Source organism: Elaeis guineensis, chromosome 1 (genome assembly GCF_000442705.2).
Source record: "Elaeis guineensis isolate ETL-2024a chromosome 1, EG11, whole genome shotgun sequence".
NCBI lineage: Eukaryota > Viridiplantae > Streptophyta > Magnoliopsida > Arecales > Arecaceae > Elaeis > Elaeis guineensis.
Genome location: NC_025993.2, coordinates 116,381,493 through 116,394,600, shown reverse-complemented (window position 1 = coordinate 116,394,600; position 13,108 = coordinate 116,381,493). Strand labels below are relative to the sequence as shown.

The 13,108-nt window shown below is 33.5% G+C and overlaps 1 protein-coding gene across 2 annotated transcripts; it reads left to right on the top strand.

The window, feature by feature from the left end:
- The first annotated feature begins 2,690 nt into the window (after positions 1-2,690).
- LOC105038758 (dolichol-phosphate mannosyltransferase subunit 1) lies at positions 2,691-12,268 on the top strand. 2 transcript variants are annotated; one of them, XM_010914642.3, is made up of 9 exons: positions 2,691-2,927; positions 6,578-6,722; positions 10,409-10,508; positions 10,634-10,667; positions 10,734-10,810; positions 10,923-10,948; positions 11,254-11,418; positions 11,494-11,608; positions 11,953-12,268. In XM_010914642.3, exons 2-9 carry the CDS (start codon positions 6,616-6,618, stop codon positions 12,055-12,057), a joined length of 729 nt encoding a protein of 242 aa, XP_010912944.1. In that variant the 5' UTR covers positions 2,691-2,927; positions 6,578-6,615; the 3' UTR covers positions 12,058-12,268. The 2 variants fall into 2 exon arrangements, with proteins under 2 accessions (XP_010912944.1, XP_010912945.1); XM_010914643.4 differs by having other exon boundaries at positions 2,795-2,927; positions 6,597-6,722.
- The last annotated feature ends 840 nt before the right edge of the window (positions 12,269-13,108 follow it).

Here is a 13,108-nt window from a genome sequence, read left to right as displayed (position 1 = left end):
ATTAAAGACTAAGTGATTCAAGTTTGGAACTTAGAGCAATTTGTATGAATATGGATTAGGATCCATATATTTATTTTTTTATCAGATTGGATGGATTTTTCTTTGGCTACCAAAACCTTCAATTTATGGAGTTCTGTTCTATGATAACACGAATATGAATGATGGTTGATTGGATGGGTTCAGTTACTTGAAGGGTATGGTAATTTTAAATGGGAGGGCTTACGGATTTGTGGCTGATCTCATAATCGATTTGGGATAGGTTCGGATAGTAAAATTTTAAATGGATTTGGATATAGGTAAGGCAAATTTTGTGGGTACCTTACTTGTTGCCATCCCTGGAACTTAACACCCCCATGTCTCAAAGGAAGAAACCATAGAACTTCTCTGTTCGCTCTTCTACCATCCTATCCAGGTTCAAGGCACCAACCAATCGATTTTGAGCCACCCCATTCTTGTGGTTTTTGGTCTTGAATGGCACCCAAGAAGCAACTCACCCAAATGAAGAGGAAGTCTCATGTGGAAATTTTAAGACCTAAGGCTTATGCAAGTCATTCTCCCATGGACAAAAAAAGGACCAAGCATCGGAATGATCATGGACCATCTTTCTCAGCTCAACTTGCTCCCTCTCTAGTTCCTCCTACTCCATCTTGTTAGCCTCCATAGCAAACCTCATCAAAGACCCCTTTATCTTCTAGAATTATGTCAACGGATAAAAACATTAATTTTGAGTTTTTGGAACAAGAAGGATTTGTGATTGGATAGAAGATTAAGATATTGGACTAAAAATTTTTGCATTTTTAGATCTCTTGACCTACCAAATCTAGTTCAAGAATTCTTTGGAAACATGAAGTCTGAGGATGGAATCATAGAATTAGAGTTCAATGTGTCCGTATTGTATTGGATGCTGATCGATTAGATAGTATCTCATCTAACTATCTTGAGAAACAATCTCTTGGTTTGAAGGATTTTTCAAATGAGCATTGAACCCAAAGTATATTCCACGAGAAGTCTAATAAAGGAAAGAAAAGACTATCTATAACCTGAGTCCCTTGAATTAAAATGATTTTGCAACTCAAAAATAAGAACTTCAATAGCCTAATATTAAATATTGATCCGCATGTAGCTTATTTATTACTCCCATCTTGATTTCATTTTTAGATTTAGAGCCATAATGTGAAGACAATATTTTAAATTTTCTCAAATTTTTTAGGAAACTCCAATTTGAAAGGGGGTTTCGGCTCGAAAGAAAAGAGAAAGGAATGATAGAGCCACAGGATGTTCTACTTAAAAATCCATCTCTACCATAGAGGTCAACTCCTATTAAATATTAGTCGGCTCCTTAAGAAAAGTCGACATCAGTAAAATTGAGAGTTGGCTCCTCACATAACTATTTTTTATTCTAAAATCACAAGTCGACTCTCTAAGTTCAAGAGTCGACTCTTCAATACATAAAATAATTCAAAGAGTTTTGGTCCAAGAAAAAATAGCTCAAATAAGATAGGGATCAGGAGCAAATTAAATCAATGATAAAAATTAATATTTAAATTAAAATAAATGAATCATGAGGGAGATCAAGAGTCAATCAATGATTAAATCAAGAGAGAACTAGATGTGACTATTGCCCAATTTTATTCAACAAGAAAAAATATAAACACCAAAATGATCAAGAAAAAATTGTAGGGGAAAAAAGAACTTATTTTATAGGAGCAGAAAATGATTATTTAGGTTCACTTCATAAATAAAATAACTTGTTTTCTTAACTTTTTATATAATGCAAACCATTGAGAATATCACACCTCATGGGTTAGAGAACATTTATGTTACTTGGCAAATGTGTGTCCTTTCTTAATATTAGTTCAAGCTAATATTATTTGCGGTTAGAAAATTTAAAAATTTCTATAGTAAAAGTATTTTTTTTTTGTTAAAAACTAGTGGAATCATTAAGAATCATCCTGTATAAAGTAAAGTTCAAATCTGTCAGATAGTTAAGGAGTTTTATATTTATATTATAACTAGCAAGTAAATAGTAATAATTATAATGATGATGATGAATAGAAAGAAAAAGAAGAAAAATATGATGTTGATAAAGCTAAAACATTCAATTATGATATAGTAGGGCCAACTATTATGTAAATAAAGAAATGTCTATTGCTGTGCTTTGCTGGGTTGTTTGCTATGAAATAATCAAGGACTTGTTTGGTCATGAGAAATGAGGAGAAAAGTGTGGTCAATAAAAAGTGAAATTTTTTTTTTATTAAATAAGTTATCAAAATAGAGATACTGAAAAAAAATGTTCTCATGAAAATATAATTTTTATATTTTATGAAACAAAACTATTTGATATGGGATTTTGATTTTTCATGAGATAAAAATTAAAAATTTTTCTCAAAAATATCTCTTTAACCGTCAAAAGATTTATTGCTGAAATGAATATTCTAATTTTTACAACGTCTCAAACTTCCGTCCATCACAACCTACAACCACAAATGCTCTTAACTACTATAATTTTTTATTTATAAATAATAATAATATATAAATATGATATTTTTTATTAAAAATATAATTATATTTTATATAATCATTAAAAAAAAAAGCTCAGCAGCATAAGATACTCTAAAATGAGCCACCTTCTCATGCCAAAAGTATGTCTTAAGGCATCGTATTTCTGCAAATCAGCAAATAACATTCCATCCTGCGAACCAAACGAGTCCTGGGCGAGAAAACTCGTTTCCCCGACTCGCACTCCCTAAAACCAAAATCCGCCCCTCTTACCTTTTGATTCCTTCTCGTCCTCGAAACGCCTTGTCTCGGTACTTGGCCGATCGCCGGCGCTCCGATCGTGAACGTCCGACGCTCCTTCCGACCGTTCTTCATCCCACGAGGGCATCTAGGATCCTCGGATCTCTGGCGGTTCATTCTTATCTCGGGTTAGTTTCTAGTCCCCTTCCCCGTTGTATTCTTTCGCTCGCCCACAAAGAGGAAAATGCTTTGTGTCTAGAAAGTGCGGAGACTCCTCACGCTGCTAACCTAAAACATATGAGGTCAGATTGGTAAGTTTGATCTGAATGGTATATCAAGACAGCAATCTAAGTTATTAGTTTATCTTTGGATTTGTCCCAAATAATCGCTTTGGTCAAAGAAAATTGTTGAATATAGATTGATCACGAAGATGAAGTGGAATAAGCCTGGCACACGATGACGAGCATGATTGTCCGCAATGACGTGATGGGCTAACAAAACATTTGAATGCGAATGGTTACATATTTTGCAGAGAATTAATAGAAAAAGAAATGATAACACGCAATCAACCCCATCAATGTTGAGTACTTGAAGCAGATGATGAAAATGATTTTTTCTAGAAAGATTGTTAAAAAAAAATACACTTTGAATAAGAGTTTGAATATATTGTTGGATCTAAAAGATACAGATTTTAGAAGAAATTATTGTCGGATGTTATCATCTAAAATCTTTTTAAAAAAAAAAAAGAAAATAGGATGCTGCATTGACTTGGTGAAAAAAGTCCGTTGGCTATAAAGGCTGATAGCATAACATCTAGTAATAAAGTAAATGAAGATCATAGGCAAGATTACCTTGCAAAAATAGGCAATTATGACTATCCCATGCTTCTCAATGAGTTCAAGATATATAATCTTAAGAACTGAATGGATTTGAGATAGAAAATTTGTTAAGGATGTAACAAAAATTGAAAATGCTTATAATAAAGTGTGAAAGAATAATCTTTGATGAAATATACTGCAATTACTAGACCTTGAAGAATTTTTCAGATCTGATGAAGCAATCTTGATCTTAGTGTCTTAGTGGCACTATTAAATAAGAAGGCCTATAGCAAATCTAGTTGTGTTGACAGAACTATCAAATCTAAAATTTATTTTGCAAGTCCTTGAATTGGTCAGAAGTATGAGGCCCTTAGAGTTCTACAAAAGAGGATGCTTTGAAAGTGCCATGATAGAGAATTAAGTTCTTTAACTATGAGGGAGGTTAAGAAAGGATGTGCAACTAATTTTATCATCATTTTAGTTTGTACATTATACTTCTTTATATAAGAGGGTTAGGTTATTATCTGGCAAGTTACATAATACTTATACAAACAAATGACTATAGATATGCATCAAACGTACATGAGACATGCCATTAATTTAGAAGACGTGATACAATTTCCCTTTTACTTTTTTTTTTTTTGAATACAAAAGTGGGAAGGGCAGCTTGGAGCATTCCCACATAGGGAGAGGCATGGAGATAAAAAATAAAGGGAACAAACATAAAGTCATCATTGTTTCACTAACCTTTTTGTAACTGAACATTTGTCATGGTCTGAGTCAATTATAGGTTATTATCACAAAATAACAAATTTTTCTCAAGAAAAGCTATATAACTGGTGCTAAGAAATTCATAGAACTTAACTTCTAAATTATTTTATCAATATGTTTCCACAATCAATTAGACAATATAGCATCAAAGGGTGATGTGATGCATACTTTATAATAATATGTTAGTATTATTAACTTATACTTAAATCAGAATAATTATATAACTAGTGAAATAGTGAAATAATGTGTGTTATGGATTAACCTTTATGTCAGGATTAATGATAATATGGTGATTCTAACAAAGGGGCTCCAAAATGTGAAAATGGCTGTATGATAACGATTGCCTGAAACTATACTATCATGGGCAAATATTTTATTTCATATTTAATTAGTAAATTTACATCGATATTTTATAAATATTAATTCTAAAAAAATGTGAATGATTCTTGAGCTGATACGAACCTTGTAATACATTTAGGTGAAAAACAATGACACATTTTCACTATTGTCCAGCTGCTATGTTAGTCTTCTGTAGTTTTCATGTGTGACTCACTCTTTTGGGTCAGTTATTCAATACATGATGCATGTAAAACATAGCAAATGGGCTTTTCTACAAGAATGGGTTTTTAATTTTTTATATGTTTTAATATGGTAATCGGGTTGTCAAATTTTTGAGCTCTTCCCAAGGAGAAATAAGAGAGTAAAAAGTCTACAAAAAAATACCAGAATATCAAAGCTATAGTTTTTTTTTAAAATAATATATATATAAACCCCTTAAATGATCTTGTTTTGCAACAATAACCCTCCAGTTCATTTTGTGGCTGATGGTGTTAGTAAGTAACCCTTTTTAGCTAAAGGACAATATTGCCCTTTTGCATCAGTACACCAAAAGATTTAACATTGGGTTGATATCATGAAGGGTTATGTTTTTGTATAATTTTTTTTCAAGAATATTAATTAAAAGAGTAATATTGTCTCTTTACACTTAAAATGATTACTTCTTAAATCCTCAGCCAAAAATTGATGATAGAGGCATTGTTGCAAAAACAAGATGATTTGAGGGGTATATATGCAAATAGTGTTTTTCAAAGGATAAATATGCAATAAGCCATATTTATAGGGGTATATTGCTTATTGCCATGACTGGAAACTGAAATGAGTTATCATAACACAATTACAAGTTATCATTTAGGAGAAAAAAATTAAAATAGATATTTATTTTTTGAAATGATATATTGTTACGGTTATTAGTAGCTATCAACATGGTTTTACGCCCCAGTAAGATAGAGGGCGTCCTAGTCGTCCCATCTTATTCCGTTCCTGTGAGAAAATGGGATTGGGACGGGGTCGAGACTCCGAAATCCATTCATGTAGGGAGAAAAGAAGAAAGAGAAAAGAAAGAAAGGAAGATGGAGAAGGGGAAAAGATGAAAGAAAAGATGAAGAAAATGAAAGAAAGAAAGGGAGAAAGAAGAAAAAGAAAGGAAGGAAAGAAGGAAGAAAGGAAAGAGAAAGAAGAAGAAAAAGAAAAAAAAAGAAAGTGATAAGAAAAAGAAAGAAAAACAAAAGGAAAGAAAAGAAGGTAGAAGAAAAAGAAAAAAAAGAAGGAAGGAAAGAAAAGAAATAAATAAATAAAGAAAAGAAGAAAGAGAGAGAAACGGAGGATATTTACCGGAACAGTTGTTGGGATAGGATGGGACAGGATAATGGGGTGTCCTGTTTCATAAAGATACTGGGACATCTCTCTATCCCACAGGATTTAAAACCTTGGCTACCAATAACATACAATGGTATGCAATAAAAAAATATAGCTAAGTGAAGGAATTTGCTTTTAATTTGGGTGCCTCCTTTAAGTTTGGTTCTCATGTGAGCGTTGGTGGCCCCACATCTTTGTGGCTTGCCTTAGGTTTCCTGATAAAAGGGTATTCATGAGGTTTAAGTGCTGGTGAGCGGACTGCTGACTCGTGCATAAAGGACCTTGTACAAGTGCCATGCAAGGCTGGCATAAGGGAATATGCTGTCCATGACATAGAACTCTTTGTTTTTGAAAGTTCATAATCTAACCTTGAAGAGAACCTAATTCCATTGGACCATGAGTCATATTTGCACCCAGTTTTCTATTATTTTGACGTGGATCAAACATCAAACCGAAGTGTCTTGAGAAACTGTAAACCCTATATTCAGCCATTAATTGCTGTTGACAACTCAGTCATCTGTATTGATCATTTTTATTGTTTATTTATTAATTAGGGTTTGTTAACTTGCAAAGGACCTGGCACCCAAAGGACATGGGAGAAGACAATAACAAGGAGAACAAATACAGCATCATCATCCCCACATACAATGAGCGCCTTAACATCGCCCTCATAATCTACCTCGTCTTCAAGCATCTCAAGTGCACCCTCCACTCTTACACTAATAGTTACTAGAGTACAGTTTTCAATTCATTGCTTCATATATTATAGCTTTCCACATAAAATTTGCCATGTGATCTGGTTATTGGAGTGTAAGTAATAAATGACTATTATTGTCCTGTTTTTAATAGGTTTTTTCTTTATTTAGTATGATTGGTGGGACAAGTATGCTAACTATCAAGTGCTTGGCTGTTGGTGATGGATGAAGTTGTAATACCTTGTCATTGATCCATAAATGTGTGGTCTATCTCTTCTCATATTCATTATAATATTTATAAATTTTCTGTTTTTGGTCACATCTTTCAGTTGTACAATGGAACCTTACTTGCACTATTTGGTGTTATATTGTTTTATGAGTAACAACATTGAATTCTTACATGTTTTGATTTCCTTTGTGCCATGAACTTTATATGCTTAAACTTTAATTTATTAGGGCAAATTATGTAGAAGTGGTAATATCAGATTGTCTTTATATTTAGACTCATTTATCCTTCCACATAGTGTATTTCTATGCTTTTGAACTTGTGAGTTAAATTGAAAACTGTTAGTGGTGGGGTGGTTGGATAGATAATCAATAATGTCATATAATGAAGAAAGTGGATGATGTGTTATACACTTGTAGAATATCATTCACAGAGTTGATCTACCATCAAATCTAGTAGACATGGAAGAAAATGGTTTGATTTTCTCTTGTAGTTAAAAGATTTAGGATACAGCTTTCTTCATTCTGGACGATATTTGGTTTGTTTCATTTGTTTTCCCTTCTGAGTACATCAGCTACAGTGACATTCGTTGTTTTAATAGCTATCTCTGCCTTTCTTGAGACTTGGACTTTGGGAATATACACAGGCTTTGGTAAATAACCTTGGATGGCATCATTGGGCCTGAGATAGAGATGTTTTATTGGAGTTCAACCTTGTGTAAATCAATGAGTGCTGATAGCTTGTTTTGAGGAAGTCGAGAGATGATGATGTGTCCAACTTTGGTGGGTAACATGGAAGTTGCTACAAAGCCAATAAAAGGTGCTTGTGTGAAACCCTTGATGGGCTTTTGGGATAAAGGTAATGCCTAGAGTAATGTTTAGGATAAGAGTTGAATTCATTGTCCGTCGTGAAACATTGTGTTTGATATGCTTTTGTTCAAGGATTTAAATCCCTGGAATAGTTGTAAGACACGAGTTCTCTCTTGAACTGGGATATCTTGACCATCCTAGTTGGTGTTAGTCAGGACGAACTAGGACAGACTGGACGGTTGTGTATCAACACTAGGCATGGCTTGATTTCCCTAGGGATGTAATTTTTTTAATTTTCTCGTTATTCTTGTTGTTAATGAGTGCTTTGACCTGTCCCCATCTGTCTTAACCCATCCTAGTCCATTATGGACTCAGGATGGGTCCCTCTTCTTGGGCTTTAATCTAGCTCGATCTTTCCATTCAATTAGGTTTTGTTTTGCTTATGTTTGCTGGAAGTGGAAACCAATGTAGGCTGACTTGTGTGCCCAAGAGGTCAGTTGGTGATTTTCTTTATGCAAGTTCTAAGTAAACTCAAAGCAGGCTGCAGTTAAGTGGCCAGCGGTCCATATAAGTTTTTCTTTTTCTTTTTTTTTTAATAATTGGTTTCTTTTGGGCTTATTTCGAGTCTAACGGCCCTAAATGGGATAGGAAGGGTGGCCTGTCTAGTCTATTGCAGGGATATATATATATATATATATATATATATATATATATATATATATATATATATATATATATATATATATATATATGCTTGATGTTATATGGAGTGAAATATTCATGTATGAAGCACTTCTTAGTGAAATAAAAAACATTGCAGGCTCCTATTCTCCTTTCCTCTTCTTCCTGTAACTCTTATTCTTAAGTCTCCTTTATTTATCCTCTTCCTCTCTAACTTTATTCTTCACTATACTCTTCCACTTACCTCCTTTCTACTGTCGTATGAACACTTCCTTATTCCGTTTTGCAATAAAATGTAGTCATATACAGCTCGTATCTAATTATATACCAGCAGCTTGGTGGTGATAACCATAAGAAGGGGGCTGTTCACCATGGCTTTTAGTCAGATCAGTTCCCAATCAATCCCTTTCGTGGGTCAAATCTTCAAGGGGTGGTGTCCTAAAATAATCTAGGCTACATGTAGAAAGTTCCAACGCACTATTGGCATCAATGAAAGCTTGTAGAGTATCATGTAAATGATTTCAAATGATAGGAGTATTTTTCTATAAGAACCCTTTTTTAAGAGCTTTATGTATTTTGACCTATTGCTTCTTGATATGGGGTCAGGTGTGACAGTAAATGAATAAGATGCTGATCACCATCATTTGATTCTGCTCCTTGTTTGGTAGACTTAATTATGCCACTCCTTTCATTACATTCATATTAACTGGATCCCGCTGATAGAGTGAACTAAAATAATTCATTTGCCATTACTTAAACAAACTTGCTCATTAATTTGTTAAACCAATTCTTTATAAAAAATGCCAAGTTCTAGTGCATAGTTGTTCAACCCTGGCAAGTCTATTTTTCTTCTTTTCACTTTTCATTCCATTTAATCATTTATGTAAGAAAAATAGGAGAATATTGTTCAAGATCTAAAAAAGGACCAGATAAAGATCCATTCCACTCCTTCACAGAATTTTAGGTGCACGTCCATTATGGGTCTGAAATGTTGAGAATAAATGAACCACAGTAGTAACAAATTTGGATTTCATTCAACTTCAGTTTATGCTTATCATTTTAGATTGACATTCTGTCAGCTTGAAAGATTCATCTAAATATTAAAATAACTGGTGAGCAGTGCTAAAATTAAATAATGAAATAATCTTTATTATTAAATCCCGAAAACAAAATGCACAGATTCATGTGAATTTAGGTATTCATATGATCGGTTACATGATGCTGGTGCATTTTACTGGCTTGAACATTCCATTATTCTTTCAGGTTAATTCTCTTTAGGCATGGATTTATAGTGAGACTTCATCTTCAGAATTTTTCTAGACTACTAGGTTCAGGATTGAATTAAAAAGTTCATTTCCAGATTTATTGACAGTTCTAGTCTTAATAGCTTTGAGAACTTTTTAGGCCATTGTAGTTTATCATGTAAGCTTTTGGGCATCTTAACCAGGCAAATCTTTTGCAAGTGTTAAACTACAATATTGCAGTCTATTTTGGCCAATTTACCTTCCTTGAGCAATTCTACATTGACCATAATAGAGTTTCTTTATAGATAGTTTTCCTGGTAACATATTTTTTTAACATATAATTCTGTCAGATCTAATTGTTGATATTACTTTTTTGAGGTAATCCTTGTAACCAAATAAAAGCATGAGTTATGCATTGTTTGGCATTAGCATTGTTAGAATGAAAATTTTTATTCCAAGAGAGTTGTATTGTTTCCATAACAAGGTTCCATCGGCTTGATTGGTGTGACTCCGATTATCATCTTGAGTTTGCAACTGATCTGGTTACCTGTGTCAGTGCCATGTGTATGAAGACACAAGATCCGACACCTTAGACTATTGTCATTCTTTGACATTAATCTTTTTAGGAGGGAAATTTCTCTTTGATTATGTTCTATTACTTCATGACTGTCATTATGTTTATGCTTTTAGAACTAATATTGGCATTTCATCCTTCCTGTTTTTGATTTAGGGATGTTGATTTTGAAGTCATTGTTGTGGATGATGGAAGTCCTGATGGAACTCAAGATGTCGTTAAACAATTGCAGCAAGTATATGGGGAAGATCGCATTGTAAGTACCTACATTTGTTATTTATGCTCAAAAGATTTGATCTATGTTTTTGATATATTGAACTTTTTTGCTGGTTTTATTGCCTCCCCCCATACTTAAACATGTCATTTCTTTGAAAATGCCAGCTATTAAGAGCAAGACCAAGGAAGCTTGGCTTAGGTGAGTTTTAGAATTTTCAACAAGGAAATAAAAAAAATTAGTCTCTGATACAGAACACTGTTCCAGGAACTGCTTATTATCATGGGTTGAAACATGCGTCTGGAGAGTTTGTTATAATTATGGATGCTGATCTTTCCCACCATGTATGAGTTTTTTGTTTTCCCTTTGTCTAGCATATCTGGCATGTTGAGTTTTCAAAAGTATTGGTTTTAAATTTTCTTACTTTATTTCTTTATGTTATATTCTTGTTTGCAGCCGAAATATTTACCAAGCTTCATCAGGTAAGAATTCCAACAAAGCACCTCATAATCATTTCTGCAAATTTTCACACGTTTCTCTGTCAGAACGTTCCTCATTCAGTAGGATATTGTTATTGGAAAGGAAGGGCTTAGTTCTTTTTGGAATCCTGTTAAAATTCTTAAGTAGGGTTTGCCTATCATAAATAAGATACTGCCTGGCATTTTAAATGTAAAGATTCTTCCATTAATCTGTGCATTATTTTGTTCATCATAAACAAGTAGGATTCACTCATCATGTGAATTGTTTAGATTTTGTAATAATGTCATGCATACAATTTGTAAAAAAGGAAGCAAAAGGAAACTGGTGCAAATATTGTTACTGGAACCCGTTATGTTAGAAATGGTGGTGTACATGGATGGAACCTCATGCGCAAACTGACAAGTAGGGGAGCAAATGTACTTGCACAGACACTTTTATGGCCAGGTGTATCAGATTTGACAGGATCTTTCAGGTACCCCTTTTCAGCTGCGAAAATCATTTAGTCCTTTGTTTTTGAATCCTAACTTGTGTTATTTCCATGGAACAGGCTATATGAGCGGTGTGTTCTTGAAGATGTGATAAATTCATGTGTTAGTAAAGGTTATGTCTTTCAGATGGAGATGATTGTGAGAGCTTCAAGGAAAGGGTATCACATTGAAGAGGTAAGGAATATGGCCTTAATTTTTGGGTTGCTGCAATAGACATCTGCCTGTTTCTGCTTGGCCATGGTTTGGCTCAAGCAACTATTGTATACATTTGTGCTCTTTGCATTAGAGAACAATCGTGTTGTTTTCAGCTTAACTTTGTTACGGCATCTGTTTATTGCTGATTTCATTAGGAATTAATCAAGGGCTGAAATTTTTATTCTTTAATATACTAATGCATCTCAAGATGTTGAAAATGAGGCTATATGCCTTTTCAATTCTATAAAATCTGCAATTTATTAACAGCAGAAGCACCTGTAGTTCTAAGATCTTGTTAAATTTTGACATTATATTGGTTGTAGGTTCCCATAACCTTCGTCGACAGAGTTTATGGAAGTTCAAAACTTGGAGGATCTGAAATAGTTGAATATCTTAAAGGCCTTTTGTACCTACTGTTCACAACATAAGGGGAAAAATCATTGTGAGATACTCTTCTTTGATTTTGATTTTATGTTTCATCGAAATCTTATTCGCAAAGCTGTCCTGTAAAAATCAAATGAAGCATCTGATACTTTTTTTCTTTTTGGGTGCAATGTGTCACGTTGAATGTTTCCCTTTGGATCTTCCTAGTGATTTTTGCGCTGATATTTATTAATGAATTTCTGTTTTTTAAGACAATTGTTATCGGTTATAATTCTATAGCTTTGGCTCTTTGTGAAGTCCAATACGACATTGTAGTTGGAGTCAGATTAGGGACGATTTTGTTGCTTGCATTTAGTAGGTGCTACTTGTATTTTCGTCCTGCCCATTAGCTCTTTAAAGCCAAGTTTTTTTCTAATGTGAGAGGCGCTGGAGTGTGGAAATATCTGTTTCTATTTGCTTGCAAAAGGGGAAATAATACAATTTTCAAACAATTATCCAAGCAATAAATAACCACTCAAGAATGCATAGTCAGGTGCATGAATTTGTTTAATTCTTAGTTAATTTTTCTTGCATTATAACATTGTCTGATAGGTGAGCCTTCATTCCTATTATCAAATGGGCAATTTGCTTTAATAATAGATCTCATCTTTTGGTTGCTCCTAATCAATCAAGTCAGTTCTTTCAATTTTCTTACAGTAGGAACAGCAAAGTTTATACCTTATTGTCTCCTGGTGGCAAAGGATTTATAGTATTTGATCAGATTAGGTCACACTGTTTGATCCAGAGATACGTCTTAAGCCACCTGAAGGTATGCACTTAGCCAACACCGGTTCACTCGTGGATTCTGATAGATTTTTTTTTTTTTGATGAAGATTCTGATAGATTTCAAGCAAGCCTGTTTCATGTCTTTGATGGATTTCTATAGTGTTTGTAGGAATATTCTCTTGATAAGATGTTCGTAAAATATCTATTGGGAATAATAATTTCCAACGGGAGAACGTAGAGGCTTCCTATTGTATAGTGTCTGACTATATAACCCCTAAGAAGAAAGACTAAGAAGGGAATGATATGATATTAATTTTATGTAAAAAAAAT

What these genes read in the sequence shown, in the direction of transcription:
- LOC105038758 (XM_010914642.3), top strand. Translation starts at nt 6,616, where the DNA reads ATGGGAGAAGACAATAACAAGGAGAACAAATACAGCATCATCATCCCC. An exon ending in TATTTACCAAGCTTCATCAG is followed by an intron (nt 10,949 to 11,253) that starts GTAAGAATTCCA and finishes TTTGTAAAAAAG; the next exon opens with GAAGCAAAAGGAAACTGGTG. An exon ending in AAGGGTATCACATTGAAGAG is followed by an intron (nt 11,609 to 11,952) that starts GTAAGGAATATG and finishes TATTGGTTGTAG; the next exon opens with GTTCCCATAACCTTCGTCGA.